Source organism: Schistocerca cancellata, chromosome 4 (assembly GCF_023864275.1).
Source record: "Schistocerca cancellata isolate TAMUIC-IGC-003103 chromosome 4, iqSchCanc2.1, whole genome shotgun sequence".
In the NCBI taxonomy this organism is placed as follows: Eukaryota; Metazoa; Arthropoda; class Insecta; order Orthoptera; family Acrididae; genus Schistocerca; species Schistocerca cancellata.
Window position 1 is genome coordinate 714,715,771 of NC_064629.1, and position 20,717 is coordinate 714,736,487.

Below are 20,717 nucleotides of genomic sequence, written 5' to 3' on the forward strand. Positions count from 1 at the left end.
TTTTACCATTTTGATACCCAAATGCGTTTCATTCAGCATTGTAGCCCTATGACGCTATACAGTAATCGTTGTCTATTTAGAAGTTTCTTAACAGTGTATATAATGAATTATCTTTCCCATTATGAACTGTTCTACTAGGTACGTATATATCCAGCGCTTGGCCTACTACACTTGAGCCACTAACGAACATAGTATTTACAATCTCCAAACAAACTTATCTTTTCATAACGTATTCTTTTCCATTTGCAAGGCTCACATAGCTCAATATTTGAGACTGCTGGAGTATACTATTGAGGAAACGTGTAGATTAACATGTTATAAATTGTACTCTGATTCAGATTTGTATGGCTGGTTGGATGATTTGGGGGAGGGAACCAAGCAGCGGGGTCAATCGGTCCCTTGTGTGAGTAAAACGATGCCTACTTAATAGAGTGAACATAATTTTTTCATCCTGTTCTTACTGACGAAATATCTTATATAGGCAGAAATGAAACTGTAGTTAACAAAGCTTCGTGTAGATATATTTAAAAGGCCACCTTTTGCAGTAATATCTTTGAATGCATATTATTGCATATATTTCTCTGGTGTATTTTGGTGTCGTGGTTTAAAAACAAATACTTTATAGTGAGTGCGTGTAAAAAGTATTTTGATCGTATGTGCTTGCATTTAGTGGAATTAGTATGACCCCGTAACAGTAAATGTGTGTTAACATCATTGTTACATGACTAACTGGAATGTATGAACTACAGCATGCTGACAATTCATCAGACGAAGAAACTTTCGAGGAGGACGCGTCGCTTTCTAATCCTCTGCTTAAAACGGAAGAAGCGAGTTTTTGCATGAGATGTTCAGAAGGCAGGAGTAGTAGACACTTGTGTGTGAGCGTCAATAACGTATGTGCTTCGAGCGCGGAAGACACGAATGACAAAAATCTTGTTAGTAGCAGACGCCCCATTTTTAACATAATTGTTATTATTCCCTAGTTGTCATTTGTTTGCAACAGAGGGTCATATGAGTAACGTCGTTCAAAATTTTTTTACATACTAAATCCACTGAGTTGGATAGCATGTTTCATCAAGCCACTTAATTTCGTGAAGTCCGTTCGTGACCTACTTGTCAACGTACGCTTACGTCGGCATTTAACATTACTCTGTACTCAGAAGTCATTGTGTATATAGTGAGTGATTTGCATGATAGTAATATGTAATGACACTGGGCGTAAGTTTAACAGCTACATATACAATATCAATATTTGCATTCGCTGACTCCTAATGCATCTTGCAGTGGAATGTGGCTCTATAGAACACTAGTACACAGTAATTAAATGACGATAATATGGCATTTGCATGTTAGTTTTACTTGGCACACACTTCGTTTTTGGATGTAATGTTATTAATGTTGCAAACGTGGCTTAGCTTAAGAGAACTAATTCATCAAAGAGTTTAATTCAGTGACAGAAAGGTCTCAATTGCCTTAGGAAATGTATTGCTTGACATAGCATTCATTTGGGTGCAGACACATTCTTGTAATGCCTGGCAGGCTGTGGCAGCTGAACTTTCAGAAAGGCTGGAGTTGTGTAATGAGTGTACATTAGGCACATGTTCATATTGTGTTTCTTGAGGCAATATGAAGTTATAAGTATATTGATCAGTAAAAACTTTATTTTTGAGTAACTTATTACATAAATTGTACTGTAGGACAGCAAGGTGGTTTTCGTGACACATACAAATCAACCAATATTGAAATAGCTACTAAAGATCTTCCAGGTTGTTTCATTGGACATCCTTAGAGGTTCTCCTGGATCCATGGAGTCTTGTCAACTGTGCAGAACAGGGAACACCTCTAAAAGATGTCCGATGCTACATTGGACAAAATGTCAGGATTGAAAAAGTTCCATGGAGCACGGCCTTCCAACCTGCAAGCTGCACCAGTGACTATGACAATCATTGTATGGTTATATCGAACGTCTTTCTCAGTATTGTGTCAACCACTAAAGATGGCTATGTGTTGCCACCTGTGAAGCTAACTTACATTCTCAGAGCAGTTCAGTAGAACACTGTCTCCAATTGCGAATGGGAGAAAGTGACTTGTGTACCTTGTTTAGTCTGTCAGTGTGGCTCACAGGGTCATTTCAAACTTAGAGCATGTCTGCATAGTCACTTTGCAGTAAGAAGGGTTGTCTGTTTGGCAAGTTGTCCATCAAACTGGTACATATCACAGTGACAGCATTTGAATATTCCATTGCTTTGTGGCACCCAAAACATTGTAGGTTTACCTTGTAGTGGTCGCACATTGTAAAAAAGATCATTCAGTGACTGTTATCTACAAATTATGACTGGTGGGTATACTGAGCAAGATACAACAGAACTATGTGCTGCCTTACTGGAGGCGTATGGGAAAGCTGTGCCAACCTGGACAGTATGCAACTGTCTTCATACAATTAATATGGCTTCTAGGCATCCATTCTAAGTATCATTAGATGCCCCTAGTGCTGCTGTCATTCGTAAAGATGGTGAATAAGGAACACCTAGAATGAGCCCTGGATCAATGACCCATGTTTGCTCCACTGGCAATTACGTTAGTCTGGCACCTGTTGATCATCATAGAAGTTTATGGAGGCATTCAGGTTTCAGTGCAGTTCTCTGGCACACAAACCCACATGTACAGCAAGGAGGGATCAGTCATGTTTTGAGTGTGTATCATGTACAGGTGTTGGATATTGTCATTGCTATTTAGAGTATTCTAGGGTTTGTGCAGTGTTTGTTCAGGGTCCTCCAATCTATTTTCCAGCCATGCTGTTGACATTTTGGCAATGGATTCATCTTTCAAGATAAGACATGATCACAACACATCCATCTCATCACCACGTTTCTCCAGGGAGAATAAATGAAAAAGCCTATAGAATCTGCTGACATGAACCCAATTGCGCATGCTTGGAACCAGTTGTAACGTACAGTGCATTGTCACAGGAACGGTCTTCCCATTAAATGGCCTCAGGAGGACCATAATCAAAGAGTGGCAATATATCAACCACCTTGTGGACAGTATGCCTACAAGGGCCAATCTTGTTACAATGCACGAGATGTAGCAACTAAGTATTGAACATTACTCGGCAGCAGATTTTTATTTCATAGATGTGCAAAGGTGTGCACATTCAAATGTACTGATATTTATTTGTTTTTACAGTAAGGATATTTATTTTAGACTCGCAAGGCTCTCTCTTTCATTCTCTACTCCTGTTGAATCATAGCCCATACATATTCAGAGATATGCGATAGATGTATATATTTTAAGGAATTTATTTTGAACTTTTAGATTCTGGGAAAGTTGGTACAAATCTTACACCTCCCCACATAATGTGAGGTATTTTCTGTTTTAAAATATTTACATCTATGTTAAAAGTTTTCCATATATTCCCAGGTTAACTTTTGTTGGTATGTGAAAGCTTATTACATGTAGAACTTCCAAGTGTCATCATAACTGCCGTCTGCTTCACATCTCCTGTGTAGCAAGCTACATAAATTTAAGTATTAAGTGTGTTTTTCTTACTTGTTACTTCTTTTTCTGTGTGTTTTTGCTGTAAGGAAGCTTTAATTTTCAAGTAATAGTAATAGTGTTCCATAGATTTCGTGTTTGTTTTGAATAAAGTCCAGAGACAGTTAGTGCTTATTTTCATTGTTTCCAACAAAAAGTGTCTAGTAAGCGCAGTTTAGTCAGCTATCAGCCACCTTTACTGAATTGGCAGTCTAGTTAAAAGTTGATTACTTAACTCTCTACAGTAAATTGTTGATTTCTTAGGATGGATAGGATGTGTGACTGCTGTGTACGGATGCAGGAGGAGCTGGCCACTGTTTGCGAACAGCTGAACGTGCTGATGGCCATGGTCAGCCGTCTTCAGGCTGCTGCCTCGGAGTGTAGCAGCAGTAGGGAGTCTGGTGCGTCGCATGGTACACCCCAGGTGTTGCATGCTTCACCCATGGTCCCTGCTGTCGAGACATCTTCGCGGGTACTGGTCGTGGTTGGGCCATCCTCTCCCCAAGGGGAGTGGTGGGTTCAACGGCGTTCGTATCGCATGAGGCGGAGGGTCAATGTGAAGGCTGGCCATGTGGCATCGCCGGCTCTGCCTGTGAGTAGACATGTGGCTGCTCCTTCAGTGTGGTCCGAGCAGGCACACAGGGGGAAGGGTTTATTAGTGGTTGGGAGCTCCAATGTTAGGTGGGTGATGGAGCCCCTTAGGGAAATAGTGGAAAGGTCGGAATTGTGTGTTTGGATTGTAGAGTTCCTAGATAACAGAACGCAGCATGTCATTCTCAATGGAGAGAAGTCTTCTGAAGTAAGAGTGATTTCGGATGTGCCACAGAGGAGTGTCATAGGACCATTGCTATTCACAATATATATAAATGACCTTGTGGATAACATCGGAAGTTCACTGAGGCTATTTGCGGATGATGATGTAGTATATCGAGAGGTTGTAACAATGGAAAATTGTACTGAAATGCAGGAGGATCTGCAATGAATTGATGCATGGTGCAGGGACTGGCAATTGAATCTAAGTGTAGACAAGTGTAATGTGCTGTGAATACATAGAAAGAAAGATCCTTTATCATTTAGCTATAATATAGCAGGTCAGCAACTGGAAGCAGTTAGTTCCATAAATTATCTGGTGGTAGGCATTAGGAGTGATTTAAAATGGAATGACAATATACAATTAATCGTCGGTAAAGCAGATGCCAGACTGAGATTCATTGGAAGAGTCCTAAGGAAATGCCGTCTGGAAACAAAGTAGGTTACAGTACACTTGTTCACCCACTGCTTGAATACTGCTCACCAGTGTGGGATCCATACCAGATAGGATTGATAGAAGTGAAAGAGAAGATCCAATGGAGAGCAGCACTCTTAATTATAGGATCATTTAGTAATCGCGGAAGCGTTAAGATTATAGATAAACTCCAGTGGAAGACTCTGCAAGAGAGACGCTCAGTAGCTCGGTATGGGCTTTCGTTAAAGTTTCAAGAACATACCTTCGCTGAGGAGTCAAGCAGTATATTGCTCCCTCCTATATATATCTCATGAAGAGACCATGGGGATAAAATCAGAGAGATTAGAGCCCACGCAGAGGCATACCAACAGTCTTTCTTTCCATGAACAATACGAGACTGGAATAGAAAGCAGAACCAATAGAGGTACTCAAAGTACCCTCTGCCACACTCCGTCAGGTGGCTTGCGGAGTATGGATGTAGATGTAGGTGTAGATGGATTTAGATATTTCAGCAGATCTGATTTGTATGATACAAATCATGGTAGCCATCTTAAAATGAGAAAGTAAAATTGTTCATAGATCTACTCATTTGTGATTGTTTTTAAGTGTAGAACTGAGACAATATTAATAAAGGCATGAATGATATACTGTATATATGATGATTTATGGTAGCTGTACAACTGACAAGAATTGGGTCATGAATTCTGTATGTATCAGTTAAAGATATTTAGCACACCAGCAATGAGTACAATCATGCAATTAAATTTAATATAACTCACAGACTGTTAAGAATGTCCAGGCATATAGAATAGGTTCTCAGACATGTGAGGGGCTCAGATACTTCTTACATAATATAACCAAGTATGTTGTCCTGGGCAGCGAGTGTTCATCAGGGACAAGTGTATTGTCAGGAGTGCCCAGGGAAGTGTGACAGGACCGCTCTTATTCTCTACTACATTTATACTCCGCAAGCCACCCAACGGTGTGTGGCGGAGTATACATAAATGATCTGGCGGAGTATACATAAATGATCTGGCGGAGTATACATAAATGATCTGATGAATAGCATGAGCAGCAATCTGTGACAGTTTGTTGGTATTGTTGTGGTGTGTGGTAAGGTATCATTCTTGAGTGACTGTAGGAGGATATGAGATGATGTAGATAAAGTTTCTAGTTGGTGTGGTGGATGACAGCTTCTAAATGTAGAAAAATGTAAGTTAATGAGTAGGAAAAATAAATCTGTATTGTTCAAATACAGTATTAGTGATATGCAGCTTGACACCATTATGTTGATAAAATTATATAGGCATTATATTGCAAAGTTATATGAAATGGAATGAACTTGTAAGCTTGGTACTAAAAAGGTGAAGGGTCTATTTCAGTTTACTGGGAGAATTCTAGGAAAGTGTAGCTCACCTATAAAGGAGAAAAGCACATAGAACACCACTGCAACTAAATCTTGAGTACTGCTTAAGAGTTTGGGATCCCCGCCAGGTCTCTTTAAAGGATGTCATGGTAATTCAGAGGCATGCTGTTAGATTTGATACCAGGAGGTACAGCCAACACACGAGTATTTCAAAGACGCTTTGTGAACTCAAATGGGAATCTATGGAGGGAAGACAATGTTATTTTTGTGAAAAGACAGATGGTTAAATTTAGATAACAGACATTTGCAGCTGGCTGCAGAACTATTCTACTGCCACCAATGTACACTTTGTGTTAGGACTGCAAAGACAAGATAAGAGAATTTCACACTTATACCGAGGCATATAGACAGTCGTTTTTCCCGTGCTCCACTTGCAAGTGGAACGGGAAAGGGAATGACAAGTAGTGGTACAAAGTATCCTCTGTTATTCACCATACGGCAGCTTACAGAGTATGTAGGTAAATCTAGGTAATCTGACAAAGTCTCTTGCAGCAGATGACAACATCTTAGACAGAAACATATGCCATAGACCACAGCTAAATCTCACAATTAAGGTGTCACAATGGAAATAAACACTGGCCACAAAAACCTGTGTGGCACCACAACATTGGTATAAAAGCTTCACAGGACTGTAACAGTGTGTGTCCACAGATATTTTAGAAGCACGTTTTCTCCTTTCTTCTTCTGGTGTAGTGCTAGTGTGTCACAATTCATTTTCTTATATGCTGTCATTTGAATAATGGTAACAGTCACTGCAAGAAATGTAACAGTTGCTTGGCCCTGTTTGATGGATGGCTCTTCACTGCCCTCTGCAGCGGAGCATAGTCTTGCTTATATGTATGAATGGTTCCAAAGTGATCGCCAAGATTTTTCGAAGGTAAAAATTAAACTGTCCTTAAAAAAAAAAAACACCCCACCCAATACCTGTATGAGGAACTGATTTATTAGCCAGAGGCAGTTCACTACAAGCTGAGAATGAAGCATGTGCTTCCTGAAAATCATACACAGTCCTGCAGATTGAATTGTTGTTGGTGACAAGAAAAGCTTCTATTGTATCTGCATGCTGTCAAGAACTTTTATCTACACACATTTTTATTTACAAAGGACTGGAAACCAATTTTCTGGCCCATTTCTTGAAACTAGGCATCCTGGGCAAAAGATCTGTGTATGTTTACTAAAGTACAGTGATTGTGGTTTTGTTTTCAGCAAGAGGGGTCATATTTTGAGATATTTACAGAAGCACAGAAGTTAATATAAATGTATGATACTCAAGTGTCTCCTGACAAAAATGCTTATAAATGTTCATCATCATTACAAAATAATGTTACTCCATTGTTTATTATTTGTCAGATAACAAATTTACAGTTGTTCATAACACATTTTTCACAATTCTGAATATTCAGTATTTCAATGTAAATTTTAAACAGTTTAAATAAAGTTTTCAAAGAAGCCAGGTTTAGTTTAAGTGAGGTTTTTGTGCTCTCAGGAGAGTATATTGTGATGCTTCTTGTAGTGCAGCTCTATGTTTCTTTATGACAACACACTGTGGCCTAATAGCTCATCTCTGTTATCCACACTATGCTTGATCATACTGTGCAGGCACATTAAGAGCTTCTCAAAAAAAATTCAAGTAATAATGTCCTGCTATTTGTTCTTCCAGATTAGTGGGATCTATGAAAATATCACTGATTTTGTCATCACACATTAACTGAGAAATAAACTTGGAAGTTTGGTATTGCTGTGTCATGTGGGTTGTTCTGTAACTGCCTATTGTTATGACATGTTATATTCATCCCTTCCTGTATAAATATGAGCTCATAAGTAAATAGTGTTAACAGTAGAACATCAGTGACATTTAACCAACAACATACTTCATGTTGCAAACTACCTCCTTCAGTGTACTGAAAACTGTGGAAAACACTTTGTGATCTGAAACACAGGAAGTTACTCTATGTTGATGGTTTTCATCTACAGCAGCAAAAGCATTTTCAAAGTGGACATTTTAAACATAAACCATATCCATCTATTCCACATAGTGGAGGGGTGTAATTTTATTGTCAACTTCTACCAACAATTACCTGTTGTTACATTAACTCTTAAAGAAACCATCTTAAGTTTCGTAGGAAGTTTATTCTTTTATGACTACTTTCGGGCAGCTTGTCTCTTATAAAATCATCCTGAAGAAAAAATACAGTAAATGTTACAACACGTAGTAGTGAAGGCAAAATAAAATTCCAGTACTGTCCAAAGGTAGATAACATACCGTGTACATAAGTCTTGTATTACAACCAGACTTGCATTACTGTTGTTGTGGTCTTCAGTCCTGAGGCTGGTTTCATGCAGCTCTCCATGATGCTCTATGCTGTGCAAGCTGCTTCATCTCCCAGTACGTACTGCAGCCTACATCCTTCTGAATCTGGTTAGTGTATTCATCTCTTGGTCTCCCTCTATGATTTTTACCCTCCACGCTGCCCTCCAATACTAAATTGGTGATCCCTTGATGCCTCAGAATACGTCCTACCAACCGATCCCTTCTTCTAGTCAAGTTGTGCCACAAACTCCTCTTCTCCCTAATTCTATTCAATACCTCCTCATTAGTTATGTGATGTACCCATCTAATCTTCAGCATTCTTCTGTAGCACCACATTTCGAAAGCTCCTATTCTCTTCTTGTCCAAACTATTTATCATCCACGTTTCACTTCCATACATGGCTACACTCCATACACATACTTCCAGAAACAACTTTCTGACACTTAAATCTATACTCTGTTAACAAATTTCTCTTCTTCAGAAACGCTTTCCATGCCATTGCCAGTCTACATTTTATATCCTCTCTACTTCGACCATAATCAGTTATTTTGCTCCCCAAATAGCAAAACTCCTTTACTACTTTAAGTGTCTCATTTCCTAATCCAATTCCCTCAGCATAACCCGATTTAATTAGACTACATTCCATTATCCTCGTTTTGCTTTTGTTGATTTTCATCTTATATCCTCCTTTCAAGACACTGTCCATTCCATTCAGCTGCTCTTCCAGGCCCTTTGATGTGTCTGACAGAATTACAATGTCATCAGCAAACCTCAAAGTTTTTATTTCTTCTCCATGGATTTTAATACCTACTACAAATTTTTCTTTTGTTTCCTTAACTGCTTGCTCAATATACAGATTGATTAACATCGGGGAGAGGCTACAACCCTGTCTCACCCCCTTCCCAACCCCTGCTTCCCTTTCATGCCCCTCGACTATTATAACTGCCATCTGGTTTCTGTACAAATTGTAAATAGCCTTTCGCTCCCTGTATTTTACCCCTGCCACCTTTAGAATTTGAAAGAGAGTATTCCAGTCAACATTGTCAAAAGCTTTCTCTAAATCTACAAATGCTAGAAACGTAGGTTTGCCTTTCCTTAATCTTTCTTCTAAGATAAGTCGTAAGGTCAGTATTGCCTCACGTGTTCCAACATTTCTACGGAATCCAAACTGATCTTCCCCGAGGTCGGCTTCTACCAGTTTTTCCATTCGTCTGTAAAGAATTCGCGTTATTATTTTGCAGCCATGACTTATTAAACTGATAGTTCGGTAATTTTCACATCTGTTAACACTTGATTTCTTTGGGATTGGAATTATTACATTCTTCGTGAAGTCTGAGGGTATTTCGCCTGTCTCATACATCTTGCTCGCCAGATGCAGGTCAGGCTCTCCCGAGGCTGTCAGTAGTTCCAAAGGAATGTTGTCTACTCCTGGGGCCTTGTTTCGACTTAGGTTTGTCAGTGCTCTGTCAAACTCTTCACACTGCATCATATCTCCCATTTCATCTTCATCGACCTCCTCTTCCATTTCCATAATATTGTCCTCAAGAACGTCGTCCCTGTATAGACCCTCTATGTACTCCTTCCACCTTTCTGCTTTCCCTTCTTTGCTTAGAACTGGGTTTCCATCTAAGCTCTTGATATTCATACAAGTGGTTCTCTTTTCTACAAAGGTCTCTTTAATTTTCCTGTAGGCAGTATCTATCTTACCCCTAGTGAGATAAGCCTCTACATCCTTACATTTGTCCTCTAGCCATCCCTGCTTAGTGATTTTGTACTTCCTGTCGATCTCATTTTTGAGACGTTTGTAATCCTTTTTACCTCCTTCATTTACTGCATTTTTATATTTTCTCCTTTCATCAATTAAATTCAATATTTCTGCTGTTACCCAAGGATTTTTACGAGCCCTCGTCTGTTTACCTACTCGATAGATTGTGGTCAGAGTCCACATCTGCCCTTGGAAATGTCTTACAATTTAAAACCTGGTTTCTAAATCTCTGTCTTATCATTATATAATCTGTCTGATACCTTCTAGGATCTCCAGGCTTCTTCCATGTATACAACCTTCTTTCATGATTCTTGAACCAAGTGTTAGCTATGATTAAGTTATGCTCTGTTGGAAATTCTACCAGACTGCTTCCTCTTTCATTTCTTACCCCCAACCCAAATTCACCTTGTTGTGGCGTAGCAAGACAGCCACGCCACTCGGAAGTAGCCGAAATGCACGCGTTACACACGCCGGCTGGCGTGAAGTCTGGAACAGGATACTTAATGAATGCTATAAAGAAAAGTACGTAGATGCTGAAATACTTAACTTTACTCCATCATTTGTATACAGCATTCTTGATGATACAAGTGAGACTTTCTATAGAAATGGTTAATGGCGCCTTGCTAGGTCGTAGCCATGGACTTAGCTGAAGGCTATTCTAACTATCTCTCGGCAAATGAGAGAAAGGCTTCGTCAGTGTAGTCGCTAGCAAAGTCGTTGTACAACTGGGGACGAGTGCTAGTACATCTCTCTAGACCTGCCGTGTGGTGGCGCTCGGTCTGCAATTACTGACAGTGGCGACACGCGGGTCCGACATGTACTAATGGACTGCGGCCGATTTAAAGCTACCACGTAGCAAGTGTGGTGTCTGGCGGTGACACCACACACCTACCACGTTTCCTTCTCTTCCTTTTCCTACCATCGAATTCCAGTCACCCATGACTATTAAATTTTCGTCTCCCTTCACTATTTGAATAATTTCTTTTTTGTCATCATACATTTCTTCAATTTCTTCATCATCTGCAGAGCTAGTTGGCATATAAACTTGTACTACTTTAGTAGGCGTGGACTTCGTGTCTATCTTGGCCGCAATAAGGTGTTCACTATGCTGCTTGTAGTAGCTTACTCACACTCCTATTTTTTTTTCATTATTAAACCTACTCCTGCATTACCCCTATTTGATTTTGTATTTATAACCCTGTATTCACCTGACCAAAAGTCTTGTTCCTCCTGCCACCGAACTTCACTAATTCCCACTATATCTAACTTTAACCTATCCATTTCCCTTTTTAAATTTTCTAACCTACCTGCCTGATTAAGGGATCTGACATTCCACGCTCCGATCTGAGAACGCCAGTTTTCTTTCTCCTGATAACGACGTCCTCTTGAGTAGTCCCCGCCCGGAGATCCGAATGAGGGACTATTTTACCTCCAGAATATTTTACCCAAGAGGACACCATCATCATTTAACCATACAGTAAAGCTGCATGCTCTCGGGAAAAATTACGGCCATAGTTTCCCCTTGCTTTCAGCCGTTCGCAATAGTTTCCCCTTGCTTTCAGCCGTTCGCAGTACCAGCACAGCAAGGCCGTGTTGGTTAGTGTTACAAGGCCAGATCAGTCAATCATCCAGACTGCAGCCCCTGCAACTACTGAAAAGGCTGCTGCCCCTCTTCAGGAACCACACATTTATTGGGCCTCTCAACAGATACCCCTCCGTTGTGGTTGTACCTACGGTACAGCTATCTGTATCGCAAGCCTCTGCACCAATGGCAAGGTCTATGGTTCATGGGGGCCACAAAATATGTAGATGTTGCATCAACATATGAACATTGTTGTATGTCAGAATGTAAATCTATACAGAGGAGTACCTCCAGTGACCATGTAAACTAGTTGGAGGCCACTAGTGGCAGTAAACATCAAAGAATTGGGGTACTTTATTGTAACACAATTACAGTTTACAAAATCATTGATAAAGTACAATCTCAAGAAGTTGCATAGAGTCTATGTGATAAAACATTATAGAATTAAAGAATAAATGTACATCAGGTACACTGACAGCGCACAGTGTACTCTAAAATTATCACACTGGGAAACAAGGAAACACTTTATGGCGGATCAACTACAATACGAACAGATTAACAAATCGTAGCCTGTTGTAAGGTATTTGTATAATGTAGGCATGGTGTTTCACATTATACAAAATGGCATGGATGCAGTTACATTCTTCACGTACATCAAATATAAATGGAACAATATTCCATCTTGACTACAGAAGTTAAATATACAAAATGGTAAAATTAAGGGTTATGGTAGCCCTTGCACAATAGGCTTTGTTTGTATGTTTGACAAAGATAACAAGTGATCTTTGCTGAAGCATTGTTCTTACAGTACAAAACATGGAGACATAAAATTGCATTGCTACTATTGAAGCAGAATGCAAAAATTACTGAGAGTTACAAGGAGTATAACTGCAGACTAAGACATTGACATAAAAAGCATTGTATGCTGCATGGCAGCATTTTTTTAATACACTATATAATAAAGCGGTATATATTAATACTGTAAACCTTCTATGTGTCCAAACATATGTGGAGAGATAACAAAACAGAAGGGAAGGGGATGACAGTATCATATACAATACACATGGTTAAGCAAAGTGGCACACAGCCGTACAATGGAGTTACAGATGTACACCTTTGCATTATCTGGGTTTCAGTGTATTCCACCGTTTCAGTTTATTATATAATGTTTTATAAAAAATACTGCTGTGTGGCATACAATACTTTTTATGCAGATTTCATAGTCTGGTATTATACTCCTTTGTAACCCCAGTAATTTTTGCAGTTCTGCTTCAACAGTCTTTTGCTACTACCTGTGTCCCGAATTGTGCGCATGGTCGGCAGGGTTAAGTACAGATTTGACATGGCTAATTTTAAGGGGTGGCCAGATGCCCTTCCTGCCACCACCCCATATCCCCTTGGGACGACAATAGTGTACCCCAGCTGTCTGCGTCTAGTGTAACCATGAAAGAGTGCGAACGTTTTTCAGATGTCTGCAAGGCATGTAACTGAGGCAGTATGTGGGGATCAGCCAGGTATTCACCTAGTGGGATGTGGAAAACTGCCTAAAAACCATATCCAGGCTGGCCGGCTCACCGGCCCTCGTCTTCAGTCCACCAGGTGGATTTGATCTGGGGCTGGCGTGCCTATTCGAGTCCAGGAAGCAGCGCATTAGCACTCTCGGCTAACATGGCGGGTTGTTCTGCTTCAACAGTAGCTTCGTAATTTTATGTCTTAACAGTACTGTTAGTGTAACGCTTCCACCTAGATGACTCTTATCTTTGTCAAACATACAAACCCTTTTGTACAAGTGCTACCATAACCCTTCTTTTTATTTTTATTATTTTCTCATTTCATGTATTTACTTCTGTAGTTAGAATGATATTTTGTTGTGTTTATGTTTGATATTAATGAAGAACATAACTACAATTGTGCAAGTTTGTATAATATGGGACATCACACCCACACAATACAAACACCTTACATCAGTCTATGTTTTGTTAATCTGTTTCTAGTGTAGCTGATCTGCCATAAAGCCTTCCCTTGTGTGACAGTTTTAGAGTACACCACGTGTGGCATCAGATTACCTAATGTTCATTAATTTTTATATTTTATAACATTTTATCGTGTAGACTCTTCGCAATTTGTTAATATTGTACTTTACCAATGATTTTGTAAACTTCAGTTATTTTAGAATAAAGCACCCCAATCCACTAGGCCTCTTATATGTTCACTGGAGGTACTCCTCAGTATCAGTTTACATTCTGACATACGGCAGTGTTCACATGCTGACACTATGTGGTACTGATCACACACTTTTACTTTTCTCCTTTGTGATCAGTGGAAGTCGACTGGCTTTGTGGCACTCTGGAATGTTTATGCTCAGTGGCAGCCTCAACTGTGAAACAGAAATGTGTGCTGTAACAATAAGTAACAGTTACGAATGCAGTGTTTATCAATGTGCAGTGTTATGCATACTGATTGTTAATATCATATACAGAAATGAGTGGATAGGCTATACCTGGACATGCTACCAACTGGCCGTGATCTTTTGTATCACTTTGCGACACATTAATCCATTCCATATTCATATCTTTTATAAGCTATAAGCTGGCTACTGTGGCAGAAGGAGGCGGAGCTTTTCTCAGCAGTGTATGTGCTGTGAGCTAGTCGCAAGCTTCTGCTCCCAGGATCCTCTGCTCAGGGGCCAAGTAAAAGTGTGCAATCAGTATAGTGCAATGTGATTCTTCAGTTTCTCCTGGCGTATTTTTTGCTCGAACAGTCCACATGTATACAGCTCATTGGACACTATGGACTGGCAGTACACCTGTGGACTGTTAGAGCAGTATAGTGCAATGTTTAAATGTTTTGTAGCCTGTAATGCACATCTAGTTGTAACACAAGACTTGCATACAATGGTATGTTACGTACCTTTGGACAGTGTTGGAATTTTATAATGTCTCTATTGTGATTTATTGTAACATCTATTGTGTTTTTTCCTCTGGATGATTTGATAATGGATGAACTGCCCGAAACTAGTCATCGGGGAATAAATAAAATTCCAGCATCACTTAAGACAGTTTAACAGTTTTATAATAACATGAAAGTTGCTGACTTGTTAAATTCCACCATGCTGAGATACAGAGTAACCCGTTATTTCCCTCTGATGAGTTTGTAATCAGTCAAACTCATTTATTCGAAACAAACAACAGTTGATGTGAATTTGATTGCAGAGTTTCACGGCAGAAAAGATATTCAGATCACACATGTGCAAAGCAAAGAATAGGCCAATAGCCTGACAAAATAAAAGTCCCACATCAATAGTGGAAAAAGATATAAATTAAATGTGTTCTGACTTAGACACATTTGGAATAGAGCATATTTCTGTATGATTTTTGCTTTCATTGATGTCTTAGAATATTGATCATTCGTTTGGGTCACCCTCTGGTGGCCAGTAAATACAAGCTGATAAACAACTACACCTCTCATGACATGTAATTTATTATTTCCAACCAATATTACACCCATTACTAAAGATGTTTGCATTTAACTCATTGTAGTTCCTGTGAATGCCTGTGTAATCTGCCAATACCTGTATATTTTGCCCCCTCTGGAGCGTATGTTAACAACAACTTGGTAATGACTGTATGTGGTCTTACATTCTGGATGCGAAGATGTACCAGTACTTGTTTCACCAGAAGGCAGGCATGGAAGTGGAACATTTTGTTTCTTCTTCCATTATTTAAGCAGAAAATCTTGCAAACATAATATTATCAAATCCATAACTGACTTTGAGGTGTAAATTCATGCCAGAGGTCCGTCACAGCTTTATCGTGGCTGTGGCAGAAAGGTATAGGCCCAGAATTTCAGAACATAATTATGTTCTTGATGCATGCCCAAAAAATAGCACACCATTTAATCATCCAAGAACATTTTAAGAATCGCAGTTGTTACCCGTTAGCAGTACAAAGCAAAAGCAATTGCAGAGAGATATTCATTCAATTCAGACTTTATTTTGAATACTCCATGTGAGTCCTGTTAAGATATTTCTTGCCCTGAATAATTCTTGCAGTTATGCTGTACAATATTTAAGTGTATGAAACTCCTAAGTTTCAGATAAATGTAAATGCAACAGGAAGGTGAAAATTTATGGATGGTACCTGTTACAGAATTGATATACAGTGTAAGACAAAAAGAAAGATGATGCTCCATGAAGGAATTACCCAAATGGGATGGAAATCAGTAGATGTCATATTAATGTACAGACAAACAAATGATACAATTTCAGAAAAAAATGGATGATTCATCCAAGAGGAAGTGTGTCACAAATTGAGCAAGTCAGTGATGTGTTGGTCCATCTCTGACCCTTTTGCAAGCAGTTATTCGGCTTAGCATTGATTGTTAGAGTTGTTGGATGCCCTCCTGAGAGCTATTATGTCAAATTCTACCCAATTGGCATGTTAGATCATCGAAATACTGAGATGGTTGGAGAGCCATGCTCATAAAGTTCCAGTTGACGAGAGATCCAGTGACCTTCTTGGCCAAGGTAGGGTTTGGCAAACGTGTTTGGCCAAGGTAGGGTTTGGCAAACGTGTAGACATGCAGTAGAAATCCTCGCCATTTGTGGAAGGGCATCTTGGTGATATGTAAGCCCATGATGGCTTGCCGTGAAGGGCAACAAAACAGGGCATAAAATATTATCAACATACTGTTGTGCTGTAAGAGTACTGCAAATGACAATCAAAGAGATCCTGCTATGAAATGAAGTGGCACCCTAGAGCATCACTCCTGGTTGTTGGGCTTGTGGCAGGTGACAGTCAGGTTGGTACCCACTGCCGTCTCGGGCATATCCTGGCATATCTCCTCTGGTCTTCGGGTATCAGCTTGAAGCGACTCACCATTGAAGACAATTTTACTTCAGTCAGGGAGATTCCAGACCAAAGATGTCTGGAGACACCGTGGGCAGCACTGGGATACCAACCAGACTGTCGCCTACCATACGGCCTGACAACTGGGAGTCATGGTGTGGGATGCCATTATGTTTCATAACAGGATCCCTTTGGTTGTCATCCACAGCACTCTTGCAGGACAGCACATTTCATAGCAGAACCCCTTTCCTTGTCATCCACAGCACTCATATGGCACAGCAGTATGTTGACAATATTCGACGCCTTGTTTCATTGCCCTTCATGGCAAGCCATCCTGGGCTTACATTTCAGCAAGATGGTGCATGCCTTCACACGGTTAGTTTCTTCAGCCAGTCTTCATGCTTGACAAACTCTACCATGTCCAAGAAGGTTGCCAATCTCTCCCCAGTTGACAATGTTTGGAACAATATGGGCAAGGCCCTCCAACCAGCTTTGGATTTGTTGATCTAAAATGCCAATTGGACAGAATTTGACACAATATCCCTCAGTAAGGCATCCAACAGCTCTATCGGTCAATGCCAAACCGAATAAGTGCTTGGACAAGGGCCAGAGATGGAGTAACATGTTATTGACTTGCTCAATTTGTCAAGCTCTTTCTCTTGAGTAAATCATCCAAGTTTTCTGAAATTGTAATCATTTGTTTGTGTGTACATGGACTTCACATCTACTGATTTCCATCCCATTGAGAATTTCTTCATCATGTGTCGTTCTTTTTGTTTTTGTTGTATGTGAGGTTTGTTTTTTAGTGGCTGCTTTCACTAAACTGGCTACAGCTCTGTTCTCTTATTTTCAGTTTTCTAATGGCGACAGCAACATCACAACATTCACACCTTGTGAGACAACACACTGTCATCATGTTTCATCGCAACCTTATACTTCATCAGAATGCAGGAAACTGTTGTTGGCTACTGGCATGTGCGTTGTCTTCATGGTAAGTAGTGAATTTGTTAAGGGACTGCACCTTCATTTCTACAATATCCTTTATCTGTATTTTTTATTCAGAGTAACAAGTTCTTCTTGACGTCTGCTGCTGCCAGTCAGATAATAACATAGTAGTGGAATACAATGAGGTGATAAAAATTATGGGATAGTGATATGCACACAAACAGATGGTGGTTGTATCGTGTACACAAGGTATAACAGGGCAGTGCATTGGGAGAGCTGTCGTTAGTACTCAGGTAATTCATGTGGAAAGGTTTCTGACATGATTATGGCAGCATGATGGGAATTAACAGACTTTGAACATGGAATTGCAGTTGAAGCTAGACTTGAGGGATATTCCATCTTGGACATCGTTAGGGAATTCATTATTTCGAGAGTGTACAGAGAACACCAGATTTGAAGCATTACCTCTCACCATGGACAACACAGTGGCAAACAGCCTTCACTTAACAACTGAGAGCAGCGGAATTTGCGTAGAGTTGTCAGTGCTAACAGAAAGCAACACTGTGTGAATTAAGCGCAGAAATCAATGTGGGATGCATTACGAATGTATCCGTTAGGACAGTGCCACGAAATTTGGCATTCATGGGCTATGGCAGCAGATGACTGATGTGAGTGCCATTGCTGATAGCATGACATTGGCAGCAGTACCTCTCCTGGGCTCAAATGGTTGGACCGTGAATGACTGCAAAAATGTGACCTGGTCAGACGAGTCCCAATTTCAGTCGGTAAGAGCTGATGGTAGGGTTAGAGTGTGGTGCAGATCCCATGAAGGCATAGACCCAGGTTGTCGGTAAGGCACTGTGCAAGCTGGTGGTGGCTCCATAATGATGTGGACTGTGTTTATATGCACCTTGTTGAATCCATGCCACACTGAGTTGCTGCACTATGCCAGGTAAAAGGTGATCCAACACAATATTAGGAATTATCCCATGATTTTTGCCACATCAGCATATAGAATTCTCTCATTGTTTGCTAACCAGTTGAGGTAACCACAGCATTAGATCCTTTTGCAAGGCCATGAACATTCTATTTTGTGCTCCATATAGATATTAAACTTCCTGGCAATAAGATATAGATATTGACAAATATTCTGTATTTAATGGCCTCAATCTAGATAACACCACAAATATTTAAAAGAATGGTGGTTATTGTAAAATCTATGTCTAAATGTGGAATGGACTCTATTGATTTCAGCACCGGTATATAAAACGCTGGTGTTAACCGTGCAGTGTAAAGTGTTGCGGTGAGTAACTGAAGCACATTTTGCCCATGAGATTTCGCAACATATGCGCAAGTGGGCACATCAGAGCGAGTGTGCATGGCCATATGCACTGAGCACTCAGCACTGTCATTAGATAAGGTAGTATTTGCCATCTTCAACCATTTCCACCAAGCTGTGTGAAGTTCAATCCTCTAGTTCAGTTTCTTGTATGCTCAAGGAACATATCCACTTTCCTTCCGCATCTCTGCTAAATCCGAGCTTGTGCTCCATCTTGTATGATTTTATTGTCCAAGGGGCTTGAAACCTTAATCTTTCTTCCTAGCTTAGTGCTTCTATTGGGTTTCAATTAAGACTTGAGAAGTAAGACCAAGATATCACCCAATTGCAGCTATCACCGAAACTCCAAATGCTCTTTCTGCTGGCTTTTGTTCTGGCGCATGCAGCCTTTTCTGATACAGTTGGTTGCATCTAATAGTGTAGCCAAATGCAGGAGCATGGACAGGAAGAACAAAGAAAGTACAGGGACCTTTTTATATGGCTGTAAAATCCAGATTGTATTCTGATTGTAAGACAAATTTTATCTGTACTCAATGTGTAGATTGTTCATAAATGAGTTGTACTTGATCGCAGTTCTTCAAGTTGAATTGTGAGGTTTTTTTTTTTGTAATATTGAAGGTAGGAGATGAGGTACTGGTGAACCTAAGGCTGTGAGGATGGGTCCCGAGTTCGAGTCTCAATCTAGCACACAGATTTAATTCGGCATCAAGGTTCATATCAGTGTAACTCTGCTGCGTAGTGAGAATTTCATTCTGGAAACATCCTGCAGGCTGTGGCTAAGCCATGTCTCCACAATATCCTTGCTTCCAGGAGCACTGGTTTTGCAGGTTTCTAGGGGAGCTTCTGTGAAGTTTGGAGATTAGGTACTGGTGGAAGTAAAGCTGCAAAGATGGGTTGTGAGTCAGGCCTGGGTAGATCAGTTGGTAGAGCACTTGCCCGCAAAAGGCAGGGGTCCAGAGTACGAGTCTTAGTCTGGCACACAGTTTTAATTTGCCATGTAGTTTCAGTTTGTTTCATGCTGCCAAAAAGGAGAGGAGAAGCCATATTAGAATTCATAATGTGTGGGATCGAGATAAAAGTGGACAAAGCAAACTCATTAATAAAGAAATAATGTTAAATTTGGAAAGTTTCACTCTCTTTATTTCTTATAATAGGATGTACCATTGATGGCTTGGGCTACAGGAACAAAACACACACCAGTTTGGGAACTTTTGGAGAACAGATATGACCTCCTTCAAGAATTTTCATTTCATATCTTGAGTATTTTAATGACTATAAATGTTAGTCAGAACAATCATATTGAAATTTGTACTGCTCTCAAATAAAGGCCCAGTATTTTATCGTTACACCACCTAAAAGAGAATCTGTTGTTTTTGATGGTATGACTTGTGGATGGATACATTACACTCATTTTGTACAATAATTACTACAAATTAAGCATCACATTTTATATCAACGTGTTTGTTGTAATGGCATTTGATTTTGCAGGTTGCAGAAATAATAGGTGGCTATGCAGCTGGGAGCCTAGCTGTCATGACAGATGCAGTGCATCTTATGTCTGATGTTGTTGCATTCCTTGTTAGTTTATTTGCCATCTGGTTAAGCAGACATTCTCCTACAAGGAAATTTACTTTTGGATTCTTCAGGGCAGGTAAACTTCTCATATACATTATTTGTTCAATCTATGCAAAAATTCAGAAAACATAGCAATGATCTTCATGTTCCCAAATCATACAGCAAACA

The 20,717-nt window shown here is 39.9% G+C and overlaps 1 protein-coding gene across 1 annotated transcript in view; it reads left to right on the plus strand.

Annotated features, from left to right (window-relative positions):
* Positions 1 to 568: 568 nt before the first annotated feature.
* The window catches only part of LOC126183725 (zinc transporter 2-like), an 88,505-nt gene continuing 68,356 nt past the window's right edge, over positions 569 to 20,717 (plus strand). Inside the window, exons 1-3 of the mRNA XM_049925919.1 lie at positions 569 to 935; positions 17,544 to 17,681; positions 20,463 to 20,625. Of these exons, the coding sequence (XP_049781876.1) occupies positions 735 to 935; positions 17,544 to 17,681; positions 20,463 to 20,625 (502 nt within the window). The 5' untranslated portion in view covers positions 569 to 734. The remainder of the gene's footprint in view (positions 936 to 17,543; positions 17,682 to 20,462; positions 20,626 to 20,717) is intronic.